We start from the raw sequence: 18718 nt of genomic DNA, 5'->3' as shown, positions 1-18718 counted from the left end.
ATACTTGAAAGCAAAACCTCTTTTTCTTGTTTATTTGAAAGAGTTTGAAAAATACCTTACTACTATCAGAATGTCTGAGAACAAAAAAGCTCTAAAAACTCTATCTGTATGTAATTCCTTTCCTTTTTTTGAGGTCTTATAATTCTATTTATTATTATTTATGAATAATAATAATCAACCAATAATCAACCAATCACATGGCAGTTGCTTCAATCCATTTAGGGGTGTGGTCCTGGTCAAGACAATCTCTTGAACTCCAAACTGAATGTCAGAATGAAACGTAAGGTGATTTAAGAAATTTTGAGCATTGCATGGTTGTTGGTGCCAGAGGGGCCGGTCTGAGTATTTCACAATCTGCTCAGTTACTGGGATTTTCACGCACAACCATTTCTAGGGTTTACAAAGAATGGTGTGAAAAAGAAAAAACATCCAGTATGTGGCAGTCCTGTAGGCAAAAATGCCTTGTTGATGCTAGAGGTCAGAGGAGAATGGGCCGACTGATTCAAGTTGATAGAAGAGCAACTTTGACTGAAATAACCACTCGTTACAACCGAGGTATGCAGCAAAGCATTTGTGAAGCCACAACACGCACAACCTTGAGGCGGATGTGCTACAACAGCAGAAGACCCCACCGGTACGACTCATCTCCAATAAAAATAGGATAAAGAGGCTACAATTTGCACGAGCTCACCAAAATTGGACAGTTGAAGACTGGAAAAATGTTGCCTTGTCTGATGAGTCTCGATTTCTGTTGAGATATTCAGATGGTAGAGTCAGAATTTGGCGTAAACAGAATGAGAACATGAATCCATCATGCTTTGTTACCACTGTGCAGGCTGGTGGTGGTGGTGTAATGGTGTGGGGGATGTTTTTTTTGGCACACTTTAGACCCTTAGTGCCAATTGGGCATCGTTTAAATGCCACAGCCTACCTGAGCATTGTTTCTGACCATGTCCATCCCTTTATGACCATCATGTACCCATACTCTGATGCTACTTCCAGCAGGATAATGCACCATGTCACAAAGCTTGAATCATTTCAAATTGGTTTCTTGAACATGACAATGAGTTCACTGTACTAAAATGGCCCCCACAGTCACATTTTTTTTCCACATTTTCTGGGTTAAAAGAACCACTTAAACATGGGGAATAAAAAGCAGAATTTCATGATATCAACTTTAACTTAAATGAAGTTCAACAATTTCAACTTGATTTTATAAGTTATGTGAACTTTTTACAGACAAAACTTAAAATAGTAGTTTGAATTGACATGCAAAATCAAGTTGTTTTAACATCATGCTGCATTTTATTTACAGTGCATGAGACTACAATAAAATGATTTATTTAATTAACAGATTATATTTTTAATTAAAACCTGGAAGTATACATAAAAAAAAATTATCAAGCTACATTTGTATGCTTTCATCTTACAGTTCATTGAAGCTATACATTTCTGTCAGTATTTGTATTCCCTCAGAATTAAGAAACAGGAACAAAACAAAACAAAAAAGATTATTAAATGAAATAAAAATGAAATAAAGCATCTCAAAAGCATAGATGCATCTCAGTAGTTTGAGCCCTTTACTCTGTGTCCTGATATTGATCCATCAGACTGAGCATACACAGACAACTAACACGCACACAAAGGAGATTATTCAGACCAAATCCAAATTACAGTAGCACACAGTTCATTCCTTGACTCTACAGTTGTCCAGTCAAGAAATACAAAAAACAAAGAATATGCTGAGCATCACATTCTCTCTTACATGGTCCTTCAGGTAATAAAATGAAAGAGGAAATCCTGCTGCTAAGGTTTCTGAAGCCCTTGTGTTCTGGTTCATATGTGAACAATGGTGCTTTTACCAACAAGAGAACATTGATCTGGACCACAAACACATTATTACGATAACAGCTGCAGATAATCAGGTCTTCTTGATTCGTAAAATCGATTATGTTGTAACTGTAGTTCATTTGAAATCTGAAAAAGACCTTCTTGAAGAATCTTCAAGAAGCAACAGTGGCCACATGCTGAGAAATACACAAAGAGAGACATCGTGGAGGCGTGGAGTAGAGAATGTGGGGGTATGTTCTTCTCAACAGGTCTCCAGATAGATCTTATGTCAGCTACTGGTGGACACCCATTGGTGTCAAAGGTCAGGATGACAGGAAGAGGAAAAGCTGAGTTTACTCCTGCTCTCCTCCCACACCTCCATAACAGCATGTTAATAATTGTAATCATGTTTAATGATGTGGTAAAATGTATAATGTGACCTTTCATAATGTACAGGTAACCTCTGCAAACACTGTGAGGTATAAATGAAGAATAAAAATGAAACTGTATAATATTGGCCCTTTTCACCCCCGTGTCTGACTATTAGGGGGTCCAGTGTGTGGGCCCACATATCAGCCCACAATGACCTCATAGGTCTCGACTTGGACAGTTTTTAAACATGCTGACTAAAGAATACGGTTCATTATGTGAGATTACACTGCATTTGAAATTGATGCTAAAAATGTCAGAAATGTAATTCAATCATCAGCAAAAAAAAAATTCAATAATGTTTCATTGTCACTCTTACTTTGAAGGAATAGTTCACCACAAAATTTAATACGTCAACCCAACCCTTGAAACCTGATTTGTTGTTCAAATAAGCAAACATTTCGCTACTTCCTATGAGAAGTATGGTGAAGCAATTAATGGCAGTTTCTACATAAAATAATGTTATCTTTGGTTTTATATAATAAACTTAAGAGACCCTTTCAGTTTTTCTAGATTTACTATTTATAGGTATGTCTTTAAGTGTTTCATTCTGTCAACTACTGACAACATTTCTGCCAAATTCTTGATAAAAATACTGTTTTTATTTGCATTTACTTACTGAAAATTGAAATGGTGAAAACATGGTCAAAATAACAAAAAAGATGCTGTGTTTTCTTCAATATTGCAGCGAAAACAAGTTCAAATTAATTTCTTAACAACAAAATACTAATGTGTTTTAGGAAAAATCTAAAAGGTAAAAAAAACACCCTGATATTTAGTCACATCTTTCATGGGTCTTGTCATGCTCTTAGTCCTTTACATTTGTTGTTGGGTGACTTTATGTCACTGATGAGGTTTGCTTTTGTTGAAATTAAACAGAAAATGGACCGTTCGCGACCAGATGGGGCATGTCCACCGCCATGACAAAGTTGAGAAAAGTTCAATTTTATGCAAATGATAAATAGTGGATTATTTAAAAAAGATGATCACTGGTTCACGCATGTTGGTTCACGCATATAACTGTGCTCAGAAAAGGTACAAAAGTTGGGATGGTACCTTTTAAAAAGGTCCTGGTATGTACCATTTTGGTTTATGCGCCTTTGAGGAACCAATATGCACCTCTGAGGTACCAATATGCAACTTTGAGGTACCAATATGCACCTTTGAGGAACCAATATGCAACTTTGAGGTACCAATATGCACCTCTGAGGAACCAATATGCGCTTTTGAGGTACCAATATGCACCTTTGAGGAACCAATATGCAACTTTGAGGTACCAATATGCACCTCTGAGGAACCAATATGCGCTTTTGAGGTACCAATATGGCCCTCTGAGGTACCAATATGCCCATCTGAGGTACCAATATGCGCTTTTAAGGTACCAATTTGCGCCTTGAGGTACTAATAAGCAACTTTGAGGTACCAATATGCAACTTTAAGATACCAATATGCAACTGTGAGGTACCAATAAGCAACTTTGAGGTACCAATATGCAACTTTGAGGTACAACAGTGTACTTTTTGAAATGGTACCACCCCAGTGACAACTTTTGAACCTTCTTCTACCTTTTCTCTGAGAATGTATAGCTCCATGGAAGGCATTACTAGTGCAAAAGGTCAAAAGCTGCAACCCAAGGAACATACAAACTAATAAAAAATACTTATTTTGCAATGCACAGTTAGTCACTTTAAATAAATGCATCTGCCAAATGTTCCTTGCATTATAAAGCTAGAAAGAGCCACGGTATTATTTAATATCTATAACTTGTCTATATGATTGTGTTTGACTAAAGAACAGAAGTCATGTACTCCTGGGATTGCATTAAGGTCAATTACAGGGTAGTTTTCATTTTTAGGTGAACTATTCCTTTAACAGTAAAAAATATACAAAATAACAATTAAAAAAATATATATTTTGAACAATTAAAAATATAAATGTTAATTGAAATTTTACAAATCCAGTCTTTGCTTAGCAAAGAGATAAAAGTCTCTCTGATTTGGGATCCTCTTTGGTATCCAAAGCCATTTTCATCTTTTGCCAAAAAATCCTGGTATCTTCTCCAGGTTTGGGCCAGCGAAGGTAGGTTCGTTTTCTCACCAGCTTTCGCATCCTGTAGTACAGCGACAGCTGATGCGTAGGAATGTCCTCCAGGAAAACCAGGATCAGAACGTCTCTCTGCTCATCAAACAACCTGAAGCTAGCCACCTGAACCTCACTGGAACACCAGTTGCTCTTCAGGTAGTTTCTGGTGATCACGCAGATGGTCTTACGGCTGCTGTATATTCCATCGATGATGTTATCCATGATTGGCTTTCCTGGTTCAAAGTCCCGGTGGTGTAAGCACAGTTTCCAGCCTTGGTCTCCCTCTAATTCTGGTAGAAGTTTCTCCATGACCCAAGGCTCATCGTGGATGTTGTAGGAAATAAAGGCATCATAAATAAACTCTTGTTGGTGGTCCACCTTCTTCTTCTTGTTGTCATACAGGAAGGCTAAGAGGAGGTAATACGCATAAACTACTTGTGAGCGCAGAAATTGCCAGAAAAAAGCCAAGAGGAGCGTTACGGTGACCACAACACTGCTGCAAAAGAAGCAGATGAAGTCGATATTCACTGTACAGGATTCTGTGTTGAAATCGGATAAGCTTGTACCTCGCAAAGCAGGAGGATAGCTACAGACGTACTGGTTTAAATAAATGACCTGAGTGAAATTACTCTTTATGGCCCAGTCGATGAAGTAGGCGTTGTTACAGTCACAAGTAAACGTATTTTTCTGCAAGTCTAAGAATTTCAAATTGGGCAGAGAATGAATTAAAGTTTCATTTACGGCGTCAATCTCGTTGCTCGATGCTCTTAACATATGTAGGTTTGAGAGATTGGCATCCAGCAGGAAGTTTAGTGACCGAAGCTGAGTTTTCGAGAGAATTAGTTTGTCTAGCCCTGAGATGGGATGGAAAAGCTCAGCAGGGAGGGCGTTGTCATCCGAGAAAGCATTCTTAGAGAGTTCCAAATACCAGAGTTTAGGGGTAAACTTGAATGTGCTGGGACTTAGATGTAAAAGATTCATGTTTCCACCGTAAAACATCTTCAAAGAAGACAAGCCTTTGAGAAGATTCGACGGCACTTTGCCAATTCCTCGATGTTGACTGTATATGCTCAATTTCCTGAGCGTCTTCAGTTCTATAAAGGGAGGGTTTTTCAATTTATTATCAGTAAATAAGATACTATTGGAAAACAAATCTAGATTATGAAGGTTGGGCATGCCAGAGAACACGTTAGCTTGTCTCAAGGTTTGTGCTGATATCTTGTTCGATGATAGTTTCAGAGAGTTTAAATTCATCAATCCTCTGAATGCATAGGCTTCAATCTTTGAAATCTGATTGTCTTGTAATTCCAAAGTATTCAGTTCTGATAAATTCCTAAAAGTGTCTTTTTCAATTGCGTTCAGCTTATTAAAAGTCAACTGCAGGAGCTTCAGGGAATGAGGGCCATTTTTGAAAGCATCGCCAATTTTTAATATGTTGTTGGTTCCCAGCATGAGGACCTCAAGACTTTTCAGGTCTTTGAAATGACATTGTTTGATGTATGAAATTTTGTTACCATACAAGTACAATGTTTTTAACCGTGTTAAATTGGCGAAATCGTAACAGAGCAGTTTGTCGATGCGGTTTCTGCTGAGGTTTATGAACTCAAGAGTTGAGAGCATTTGAAAGGTGTTTGTTATTTGGGTTAGTTTATTGAGTGCCAAATGCAGTATTTCCAGTTGGGTAAAACCTCTGAATGTGCTTGGTGATAACTGAGTAATTTCATTGTCTTTTAAGTCTAATTCCGTCAGATTAGAACAGGGATCAAACATGTGTTCGGTAAGGTTGGTTATTTTATTCCTACCTAGTCGTAAAACCCTCAGCATAGGAGAACACGCGTTTTGCAGAAGTGCTACCTTGTTAAACTTGACGTTTTGCTTAAGTCTGATTTTATTCAGTGAATTCTTGAAGGTCTGAAGCACCGCAGCTATGTTTTGAGATGACATGTTAACATCGGTCAAGTATAATGTTTTTACGGAGGCCAAATATGATTTTTCTGGAACGTTCCAAACCATCTTTCCATTATGACCACACTGAGACAAGTCAAGGTGATTGAGAGTGGGAAAGATATTTTCAGTTAGCCGAAATGAACTCAAAGGGTTGTCGGAAAAATCGATTTTCGTCAACGATAAGGGCTTAATTGATATTTCCGACGAGTTGAAAACTTCGAAATTGTTGCTTCCAATATACAACTCCTCCAAACTTACTGAGGTGAGAACAGGCTTGACTCGATCTATATACCGAAGGTTGTTTTTCGTGAGGTTCAGTACCTTTAAATTTTGAAGGTTACTGAAGGCAGACTCCTGAATGTCTTCAATGTCATTATCATAAAGATGCAGTTCCAGCAGGTTGGTCAAACTGTCCAGGACACCACCTGAAATTCTGTTCAATTGGTTGTGCGCTAGATTAAGATAGGTTAAGTTGGAAAGACTGTCCAATGCTCCCTCTTCAATCCATGAGATCTTGTTGTTGGATATATTCAAATATCTTAAGTCTGACAAATCCTTAAAGTCTCCTATTTTGATTTGTGAAATAGCATTGAAGGAAATATCTAGAACCTGGGCATTTTTGAGTAGCAGTGAAGGAACTCTGTAGAAACCCATTTTGTAGCAAAGCACTTTTGGTTCACTCTCATTTTGGGAAGTTCTGAGAGTACAGTTCCTCATAGAAAATGCACTTAATGGGGAAATGACGCAAATAAGAATATATACTGCAACAAGTTTCGTGGTTCTCATGTTTTCCAACAATTTTCTCATGCCAAAAGCTTAATGGTGCTCCATCCATCCCATTCCAGTAGTCATTGATTTAGTTTTGCCTACAAATGAATGCAAATACATTGAACATTATTTGAAGATTATTATTAGACATTACATTAGACCGGAAACAGAGAAGTATATGATTTGTCACTACACTCTCAGAAAAAAAGGTCAAAAAGTACAAAAGTTGTCACCTTTAAAAAAGGTCCTACCATTTATACAGTATCTACCTTTGAGGTACTATTACCATTATGCACATTTTAGATACAAAAGTGTACTTTTCGAAAAGGTACCACCACGGTGACAACTTTTGTACTGTAGCAGGATGACGTATAGAGTAGTTATTGGTTGATGGGTGGCAAATACACGAACCAATTAGAGTACACTTAAGAGGGTATAAGAGCTCTGAGTGGGTTGTGAACTGGAAGCGTCATCCAGCGGTACCGCCCTTTCGGCGGACGCAGGTTTTTATGAATGGATGGTAAGTGTTGGCTGCGCACGTAAATTCGTGTTTGTATTAATGTTTTTAATTAACGTGATATGTTGCTGCCATGGGGTGTCTCATCGCTGTGGCGGTGTTTTGTCAATTTTGGATCTCTCTTGGTATGTAGCATATAGTCGTTATTTAGTGTGTGTGTGTGTGTGTGTGTGTGTGTGTTTTTACTTAATGCTGTGTACTGTGCCTGGCAGGTAACATGCACACCTTCAGGGTGTCCGCAACCTAGTAAATGGGGGGGAATTTGACTCTTCTGAGATGACTGCACTGCTGCCTTGCCTGTGCTTCATTTTCTTATTTTATTTGTACCGCACGTTCATGACGCGCATGGCGACCACACTCCAAAAATACCACAGCAACGTTCGTAAAACACTGCAAATTACCAAACAACCCTTGGTGAACTTTAGCCCGCAACCAACGTCTCTCACTTTAAATACATTCAAACTAAATACAATCCAACCAAATAACACTCACATAAAAGACAACAATAGCCAAAACAAAAGAAACAAAAATAAATCACAACGATTTATTAAAACAAACAAAAACCCACAAAAAAAACGAACAACTGTTACAGTCAAGTTCATCCCAGCGCGACCAGAGGGAAAGACTTACAGCAGAGAGTTTAATACATAATTCCCTTTTCAAAATACCATCCTCACGTGGTGTGGTAGACGCTCCCTGCTGACCAGCTTCCACTTTATATTATATTGTCTTTTAGTCCTGTCTGTTGTGGTAATTATTTTTTTTCTTATTATCATTATCAATGTTAATTTTGTTCTTGTTAAAAGTTTAAAATAAAGACTTTATATTTTTAATTTTTTGTTGTTTCCTTCTCGCCCGGTCGCCCCATCTATGACATACGAACCTTCGTGCTTTATTGTTACATTTCCCTGTAGATTCCGGGTGGCGTAGTCGGACCTTAGTTTAATTTGTAATTTCCTTTGTGCTCCACATTGCCACAGTACCTTGTACCTTTTTTCTGAGAGTGTAGTGATTAAACCCTTATTGTATTGTCTAATAAAATATTGTTTTAGTTTTTATTCATTCTAATTTATGCAAAAAGACATTCTTTATAGTTATAAAGATATCAGAAAATATGTGTACATGATTCAGAACTTCATTTCAAGAGCATGAACAAAACAGATTTTTTTTCTAAAAACAAACAAACAATAATTTAAAGATACAATGTGACAGACACGTCATATAATTTTGTTTTGTGGTAAAACGTTTTAAACATCAGTTTTTCTGTTTTAAAAAGCTTTTAAATATTAAAAACCTCTCAACAGTTGAAAACTATATCAAAAATGTTTATTCACATACTTTATACTATTTAACTATTTGAATCAGCTTATATCAAAGACTTTTGATACTTTCATTCATTATCATAAAGAAAAGTAACCAAAAATATAGTCTACTTACGATAGAACTATAGGTGAAGATGTGTAGAAATAAAACATTTGTCCACTTACTCCCAAAGACTGATTTCATTTCTGCTAAAACAAACTTGTGTCTGTTGTCACGTGTCTGTATGAAGTGCAAAAATCTGAGGGTGAAAAAGCAGAAGGATATTATGAGGGGCCATGCGGCTAGAAAATCTTACTTTACTTATGAATACATATATAAAAGCACGCATACACATATATAAACACTTGCATATACATGTATACTGTTGGATGTTTACGCAAATACCTATGAAATACGTGTGCATACTAATGTGAAATTTATACCAATACATCTTAAGTTAGTAATGCATACATACAGTATACACTTGTAAATAACTTGCATATACATGTAAACTTAATGCACGCATACACCTATAAACACTTGTATATACATATAAACTTAATACACGCATACACATATAAACATTCACATAAACAATATAAACTTGATGCACACAAACATAAATAAACACCTGCACATACATATAAACTCTGTCCATGCATTTACACCCATTAAAACACTGCATATACATATAAACTTGATGCACGCATACACATAAAAACACTCGCACTTACATATAAACTTGATGCATGCATACATATAAAAACACTCGCACATACATATAAACTTGATGCATGCATACACATAAAAACCCTCGCACATACATATAAACTTGATGCATGCATACATATAAAAACACTCGCACATACAAACTTGATGCACGCATACACCTATTAAACACTCGCATATACATACAAACTTTCGGTATAAAAGGAAGTCATTTCAGTATAAAAGGAAGTCATTTCAGAATAAAAGTCTCGATGGAGGGGAGGAGCTAGGGTGACCGCAGCTATCAAGAAGCAAGCGGGTGCACCGCTAATATTTGATGTAACTTGCAGTAATTAACAAAAAATTTGACAGCAGCCCTAATTGAACTATTTGACCCGATGCATTTGATATACAGACCATGACCGGAATGCACTCACAAATCGCATTGTTATTAGAAATCTTTAACTGTTTCCAGACTGAGCATGGAAACAAACAAGCAGAAGACCGTTTATAAAAGCAGCTGCGTATCAGCATATGGAATCGAGTCAAAACTGTCTTAGCTTTTAGACCCGCAGTCTGCCTGTGCCATTCCACTCTAACCCGGACAGCAAATGGCATGTTAATATTATCCTACCTGTAAAAGACTCTTAGTTTCTGCTAGTTTGGAGGTAGAGCATTTAATTTTCTACACAGCCGCCCCAAAATATGATTTCATATTTTCAAACTCAAGAAAATTCCAATGACATGACAAATTCAATCTTCAATAAGTGGTAAAGGTATAAGGCGGTGAACAGGTCGTACATATGATTTGCCTTTGATCTCAATTTCAGCAACTCTTACACGGCCATCTTTCTCCAGGAATGTCTTCTGTACTTTACCAATGGGCCATAATGCACGAGGGAGTTGAGGGTCTAAGACCATGACAACAGTTGAACTCTGCATATTATCCTGGTCTTTCTGCCACTTCAGGCGAACTTGTAAATTTGGTAGGTAGTTCTTAATAAAACTGTTCCAGAATTGATCTGCCAAGACTTGACTGTGTCTCCATCTTCTTTGAGTCAACACGTTAGAATCTGCATAAATAACCTGGGGTAAGGAAGCATCTCGCCGCCCCATGAGGAGCAAATTAGGAGTGACAGGATCCATGGTATCAGGACTAGAAGAAACATATCCCAGAGGTTTAGAATTCAAAATTTCTTAAACTTCGACCAGTACTGTGTGCAAAACCTCTTACGTAACCACTTGACTTCCCAAAGTAGCTCGAAGAGCAAATTTGATAGATCGAATTTCCCTCTCCAATGTTCCTCCAAAATGGGGTGAATAAGGGGGATTGTAAATGAATTTGATCTGATGATCCCACAATCTTTCCTGTACATCTGGACATAACTGGTCAAAGGCACTTCTCAACTCACTTTCACCCCCATGAAAATTAGTTCCTTGATCACTGATCACTTCATGTGGTTCTCCTCGATGAGCAACAAAGCGACGTAATGCCATCAAGAAACTGTCAGAATCAATTCTGGTTAACAATTCTAAATGAACACATCTAGTTGTTTGACATTTGAAAAGCAACCCCATCTTTTTTCAGTCTTACAACCAGATTTGATCATAAGTGGTCCGAAACAATCCATCCCTGTAGACCAAAACGGAGGTTTAAATAGATTGAGCTTAGAGGGGGGAGATCAGCCATCCTAGGTGTTAAAGGTTTGCCTTTACATTTAGCACACTCAAGACACTTAGTCCTTTGATACTTCTTCACAGCTTGTCTTCCTGCTAAAATCCAACAATAGCACCTGAGATGAGCATAAACTCTGTCTGCTCCCGGATGACCCAATTTAGCATCAACATCAGCAATCAGGAGTTGAGTGATCTCATATTTAGAATCAAGGATTATGGGATGGATAACATCAGAGGCCAAATCTTTACTGTGTCAAAGTCGTCCACCAACTCTAATAACTCCAGAAATAGAATCGAATTCAGGTGCAAGGTTATATAGTCGACTACTAAATGGAATGCTCTTACCCACTTTCAGTGCAGTATACTCCTCCGAAAAATTTTTCATTTGGGCCTGCTGCAACAAAAGGATTCAATCTGAGCTCTATCAAGGGAGGAATTTTCTGGGGAGGCTGCCATAGCTTTAATGAGCTCATTCCATGATCTATATTGCTGAACATTGCCACTGTTCAGGATTAGATGTTTCAAGGATTTCAGTAATACGATTAGCAACGAATACTTTGTAGCGACATGTCTCAGATTGTATCCAATTCAGTACAGTCGTGGAATCAGACCAAAAGATTGCTTGATGAATGAGCAGTTCAAGTTTGGTGTGTAATAAATGGGCCAGCAGAGCACCAGTAAGGGCAGCACATATTTCAAGACGTGGTATAGAAATTGGCTTACGAGGGGCAACTCTTGATCGGGCCATCATGAAGGAAACAAGAATTTCATTCTTGTTGTTAACAATTCTCAGATACGCTACTGACCCATAGGCTTGTTCAGAGGCATCACAAAATACATGCAACTCTCTCCTAATAGAGTTCCCCTCCTTTTCAGTAGGTCCATAAGATCTTACCAGTTCAATTGAGGTAATGGCAGGTAATTCACTTTCCCATGCAGCCCATGCTTCCTTAATCCCTTCAGGTAAAACTGGATCATCCCATTGCCTTTCTTTATTCCACAGTTGTTGAAGGAGGACTTTGGCTCGTGTAGTGAAGGGTGTAAGAAATCCAAGGACCCTATATACATTACGCAAGGTAAGAATCTTATAGTCAACAGGATGATGTCTATAGCCTAGAGTATCCTTTGCACAGTGCCAGACTAATCGCAAAGTCCCTTCACTTGGATCCACACAGTCCTGGCTCAACCATAACTCAGTGACATTAGATTTAGCATCAGCAGGAAGATCTTCAACCACTGCTGGCACATTACTTGCCCATTGTCAGATTTCAAAGCCTCCATCTTGCAAATGGGACTGTAGCTTCAGAACAAGCTTCTTTGCTTTCTGAATATCTGGGACACTTTGTAGACAGTTATCAACATAGAAAGCCCTAGTAACAGATTCTCTGATATCCACACAATCATCTGGCAAGTCTCTTGTATGCTTCTGTAATGCATAAGTTGCACAACAAGGACTACAAGTTGTTCCAAAAGGTAAAACTTGCTATTCATATACATCAGCCAGTTCATTCCTTGTCATATTTCTCCACAAGAAACACAAGAGGGGTTTATCTGAAGGCAACAGTCAGACTTGGTGGAACATAGACTTGATATCTCCACTAATGCCCACAGAATACTGTCTGAAGCGAAGGAGGACACCAAGCAAAGATGAGCCTAAGGTAGGGCCAGGTAACAGGTAACTATTCAGGGAATCTCCTTTAAAGGTATAGGAACAGTTGAATACTAACCGGTGCTTCCCATTGTGTTCAACTAAATGGTGAGGTACAAACCAGGATTCACAACTTTGGGAAACTTCCTCAGAACTCAACTTTCTAACATAGCCAGCTCCAATTAATTTCTGGATCTCAGCTTCCTATATCATGGTGTGCTCAGGGTTATGAGTCAGTTGACATTCTGTTTTTCGGAGAGATGGCATAACAGCCTCCTTAGGAGCATCAAACAAGGTTGCATTCTTTGAACGAACGAGGATGGTAACATACCCGTTAATATTATCCACAAGCTCTCTTGTTGTCAACTGTTCAAGACAGTTTAGGGCATACTGATCTTGTTTAGAATGGATTTTGGCCTTCTCACTCCTATAGGGGAACACATCCACTTGCCTAACCGTTCCACATCCTGTTGTAGCGGTGTTGAGGGAAGAGCTCCAGAAAGGAAGAGGCACTTCGTTTCAGTCTTAGTTCACTGATTGAATGGTATTGGCCCTTGTAGAGCCCATCCTAATGGGGTATGAACTGCAGCTGGTCCCTTCTGCGAGCCAAAACGTACTTTCTCTACTGGAGCCAGAAGATAAGGATTATCAGTACCAATCAGAAGCATAGGCTGAACTTTGCTAAAGTTCTCCAGTGGTAGTCCTTGTAAATGATTAAACTGTCTCAGAAGGCTGGAAATGGGATATGACTGCTCAGGAAGTGCTAGTCGGTGAGCTGTAAAGGCTCCTTGAATCTGATAGTTCTTCTGGGAACTTACTGCAGAAATGGTGAAATCAACATTGGCCCCTTTAAGGATCTCTGTATCTTGGCGGACAGTTCTAAGGACCAGTGATTCAGCAGTACCTTTCAATCCTAATCGCTGAGCTGCCAGGGGTAAAAGCATTGTTCTTTCAGAGCCATCATCCAAAATAGCATAAGTCTCCATACATTTACCATTATGACTTAGTTTGACTTTCACAACCTTCAGAAGGACTATAGGTGAGCAGCTTGGTCGACTTAATAGGAAAACACCAGAATCTGACTTCTGATTTACTTCATGTAGAACTCCCAAATGTTTACCCTTGCATTTACGACAGCCTTTCTTCAGATCACACTGAGAAGCACGATGACCTCTACCACATCTCCAGCAGCACTGTTTCTCCCTAATCCACTTCCGCATAGTCTCCAAATCAAGCTGGCTGAATTCTTGACATCTACTGAGATGATGGTCATTACTATTACAAAATTGACATAGAGCTTTCCAGAAATCATTTGCCTTATATGAACTGGAATACTGACTAGTGTTAGGAGGACAATGAGCAGTTTTCACTCGGTCAGTACTTACTCCATGAAGAATAGTAGTAGTTGGTAAATACGGTCTTGTTAGGTTTCTTTCCCTCATAGGCTGGTCACAACTTCTTTTAGCAGCACCAACCTGCACCACTATAGCTTGACAATCTGCTTCCTCTTGAAGCCAGGAAGAAAAGCTCACCAGATCATAAGATTCTCCTGGTTGGGTGATTCTACTATGTCGAACAAAATTAGCAACTTGTTCAGGGGGAAGTTTACTCAGTAGCTGCTGCGCATGAGAAGCACATGCTAACTCTGCTGCTCCTTCACCTTGGCCCCAAGACTGTAACATTCCCACTAAAGCACGAATACACACTGTAAAACTACTGAAGGCTTGTGAGTCACCAGATTTAATTATAGGAAGGCTCATAATATCAGCAATTTCCCTGAGGACAAGTTGATGTGGCTGACCATATTTCTGCTGGAGGGCTGTCCAGGCTGTAGTATATGGCTGAGGGTGATGAGAATATGCCAAAGCTAAATTACGTGCTGAATCCAATTTTAAATGGTCAAGGAGAATGTGAAACTTGTACTCTTCAGTTTCATCCTGTGGAAGCAAGTTCTCTATAGCCATCTTCAACATGATGAATTGTTTAGGATCCTCTTTACAAAAATATGGAAAGGAAGGGCCCTCAATTCTAGAAGTTCTTGCAGCATAATTCAGCTGGGCTCTTGGTCTCAAATCTACTAGAGGACTTAATACAGGATATGGTCCTAAAGGCTGTGGAATTTGAGACATTTGGTTATCCCGCAGCAACTGCATGTTGGAACTCACATTGACTGGTCAGGATGGACTAGGTATAACAGCTGGAAATGATTGAGACTGAACATCCTGGGTAGCAGATCGGGCTATGTTCTGACCAGCTAACCCATTCTCTGATATACTGACTGGATTTAATGGAGCATTACTGGGTTGCACTGTACATGGTACAGATGGGTGATTATTAATTGCTTGAGATGGCTAAATGGACAAAACTAGAGGCACTGAACACTGCATAGGAGCTGGAACACTTGGAGGATGCTGATAATTAGGTACATTTAATGGAACTGATGAAGGGTTAGGGTATATATAACTGGGTGGCCAGAATCCAGGATATACTGGGCCAATAAATGGAGGAGGTGTTGCCCAAGGAGGTATTGGCGGCTGCATTACTGATCTATCAGCATGGGTATGTACGGATGAAGGCTGATGCATATCAGTCCAGGAATTGTGAACAGGTAATATGGAGGGCATAAACTGATTGACAGAATAATGTACATTTCCATCCATAGCATGTAAATGGGCAAAATGAGAACTCTGACTAGAAGGTAATGGTCTTGACAATGAAGGGTTAACATTATTCTCATTACAATGAGATGGGTTCAATAGCTGAGCATTCATATTTACACTTGACTGAGATTGAGGAGTTGGTATCATAGAGGGAGGAGGTGGAGGTAAAGTAGACTGTCTACTCAGGGGAATTTCTCCCAGGAATAGCTTGCTTTTTATGTCTCTCCTGCAGACATTCTCGCAGCTCTTGTACTAATGCTGCAGCTGGCTCAGTCACCATAATAGCAGAAAGTGGGGGATATGTCTTAGGTGAAGGTATTGACTGTGGGCTACTTGCTTCAGATGACCATGAACTTCTTGGAGAACACATACAATTAACTTTACTTGATATCTGCTTTACACTTTGGCCCAATTCCAAACTGTTTCATCTCCATTAAAACAGGGTCACGTGGCTCAGAATAATTCTCTGCTGCATATCCAGTACTAGTTTGGGCTGGGACTGAAGAAACTGGATGGCTTGGTTGCTTGGACTTGGAACTGGGGAAAGTCCGCTCATAATCCTCAAGGTAGGCTGGAGGTTTAGTCTGCCTTGAAGACTGACGACGAGTTGGTACATGGCATTGGCTACTTATCAGATCTTGGTCCATTGGAAAACTCTATCCGGCTCGAAGGACCATGTAAAAGACTCTTAGTTTCTGCTAGTTTGGAGGTAGAGCATCCCAAATGGGGTGTTTTAACTGACACCCCATTTGGGATGCTCTACCTCCAAACTAGCAGAAACTAAGAGTCTTTTACACTACCCATTACAATAAATATTAACAGCTCACTCGCCTGCTTGCAGGACTCTGTCATGGAGTATAAATAAAAGATACCTGCCACCCATCTGGCTAACTCTTGTAATTGCAAAAAATATATGTATTCGATTTTTGTGAATCTAGAAGGACCTCGATCATGGTCTATCACAGGGGTGGGCATCGAGGGCCACAGTCCTGCAGAGTTTAGCTTCAACCTTAATCAAACACACCTGAATGTAATTTTCAAACAGTCCTGAAGACTTCAATTCAATTTATCAGCTGTGTTTGATTAGGGTTGGAGCTAAACCCTGCAGGGACACTGGCCCTCAGGACCAGGAGTTGCCCACCCCTGGTCTATCACATTCTGTCCTCTAGGTTCGTTTGAAATGTGTCCGCACACAGCTCCAGTCAGGACAAATCAGCCACCTGTGAGATTTTGTTTTTAAAAAAATTAGGCTATGTAATGCATTTCTTTATATTACAATAAATATGATGAACAACTCACCCATTTATCAAGTATTGATTAATTATTTTTACTTAATCCTTTTTGCTTTTTACAAAAAGTAAAATAGGCACGCATATTCTGCATTTAACCAAAATGGCTGTGGTGTTGAAGGAACTTTCCTATTTTAGTGAAAAATAAATAAGTTATATTGCTATTATTTTGTAGCAAATATTGGTGATTTTTTTATAACAAATAAGACCATTTTAAACAAACAGTAACCTATTTATTTATTTATTGGCAAATGTAGTACCACTCCGGCCCTGATTTTGAATGTCTAGCTGGGTGTGCGGTTTTACCGACTTCATTTTTCTTATTTTAGTAAAAAATTAAAGCAACACTAAAGACTTATTGCTCTTTGCTCCCCCTACAGGTTAGAAGCGTAATTGTTCATTACCACTGTCGTAAATACTGCAGCATAGCTGGCTCTGATTGGATTGTAGGTCTGCCGTAAAGCAAGTTTTTGTAGTTTTCACTCGAACTACAGGACCACTACCCGACGGTTGGAAACTTCTTAGGTGCGGTTTTGGCCGATAGAGGGCTGCAAAGCGAATGTGAAATGTTCACCCTGTTTTGAGCGGATGAACCACTGAAACTTTTTTGGAAACGTTATTTTAAGGTAAAAAAAACTCTTTGGTGTTGCTTTAACAAGTGCTATTGCTATTATTATAGCATACATTGATTTTCTTTTTATAAAAAAGATGACAGCTTTAAACAAGCTAAGTATTGATTTATTCATTGGCAAATGCAAAACAACGAGGAGAAAGTAAAGGTAGGCTACATGCCTTTCTCCCTTATATGATAAAGGATTAAATGTCATTTTTAAAATGAGAGCGCATTGTTTATGCTTGTGAAATTTATGCTGGCTGGATAAATGCAGAACCAACAATATTTTAAGGCATTTTGTCATGAAATATTTGATTTATTTATTCGTATTCATTGACACTTTCCATTTTTTATTCTCTCATGTCAATTATCACGTTTTTTTCGTGTCACTCAGCACGAAAGGCTATATTGTTTTCCATGAACACAAATAAATATATCAAATACTGCGTGACAAAATTTTGTGACAGAGTCAGCATAAATTTGACAAGCATAAACAATGCGCTTTCGGTTAAAAAAAATTTAAATTAACGAATTTTTAAAATTACATTTAGCTTAAGTTGGCTATGATCAATATTTTTAACGCAAGGTAGAAAGGCGTGTCGACTATGTTTTGTTCTAGGCTACTTGTTCCTTGTTGTTCTGCATTTGCCAATAAATAAATAAATAGGCTACTTAGTTTGTTTAAAACGGTCATATTTGTTATAAAAAATCACCAATATATGCTACAAAATAATAGCAATAGAACTTATTTATTTTTCACTAAAATAGGAAAGTTCCTTCAACACCACAGCCATTTTGGTTAAATGTGCGTGCCTATTTTACTTTTTGTAAAAAGCAAAAAGGATTAAGTAAAAATAATTAATCAATACTTGATAAATGGGTGAGTTGTTCATCATATTTATTGTAATATAAAGAAATGCATTACATAGCCTAATTTTTTTTAAACAAAATCTCGCAGGTGGCTGATCTGTCCTGACTGGAGCTTTGTGCCAGACACATTTCAAACGACCTACGGGACAGAATGTGATAGACCATGATCGAGGTCCTTCTAGATTCACAAAAATCAAATATTTTTTTATTTTTTTGCAATTACAAGAGTTGGCCAGATGGGTCATTGCAAGTATGGTGGCACAAAAAAAACATAGCGCTTTTCTAAGCGGATTTAAAATGGTAACTATATTGTATGGCGGAATATTACTTTTGGGAGTACTTCGACTCGGCACATTAACACTCTCCCTCTCCCTCTCA

General features: G+C 38.4%; 1 protein-coding gene across 1 annotated transcript; it reads right to left on the bottom strand.

Moving 5' to 3' along the window:
* Window positions 1–1149: 1149 nt before the first annotated feature.
* On the bottom strand, window positions 1150–9104 carry tlr22 (toll-like receptor 22). The gene is made up of 2 exons (XM_065287447.2): window positions 9011–9104; window positions 1150–7154 (listed from the first exon to the last, which is right to left on the bottom strand). The coding sequence occupies exon 2, from the start codon at window positions 7093–7095 to the stop codon at window positions 4228–4230; it is 2868 nt and encodes a 955-aa protein (XP_065143519.1). The 5' UTR covers window positions 7096–7154; window positions 9011–9104; the 3' UTR covers window positions 1150–4227.
* Between the last annotated feature and the right edge of the window lie 9614 nt (window positions 9105–18718).

The sequence above is a fragment of the Paramisgurnus dabryanus genome, chromosome 18 (assembly GCF_030506205.2).
Source record: "Paramisgurnus dabryanus chromosome 18, PD_genome_1.1, whole genome shotgun sequence".
NCBI lineage: Eukaryota > Metazoa > Chordata > Actinopteri > Cypriniformes > Cobitidae > Paramisgurnus > Paramisgurnus dabryanus.
The sequence above is the reverse complement of the archived record's forward strand: the minus strand, read 5'-3'. Positions and strand labels throughout refer to the sequence as shown.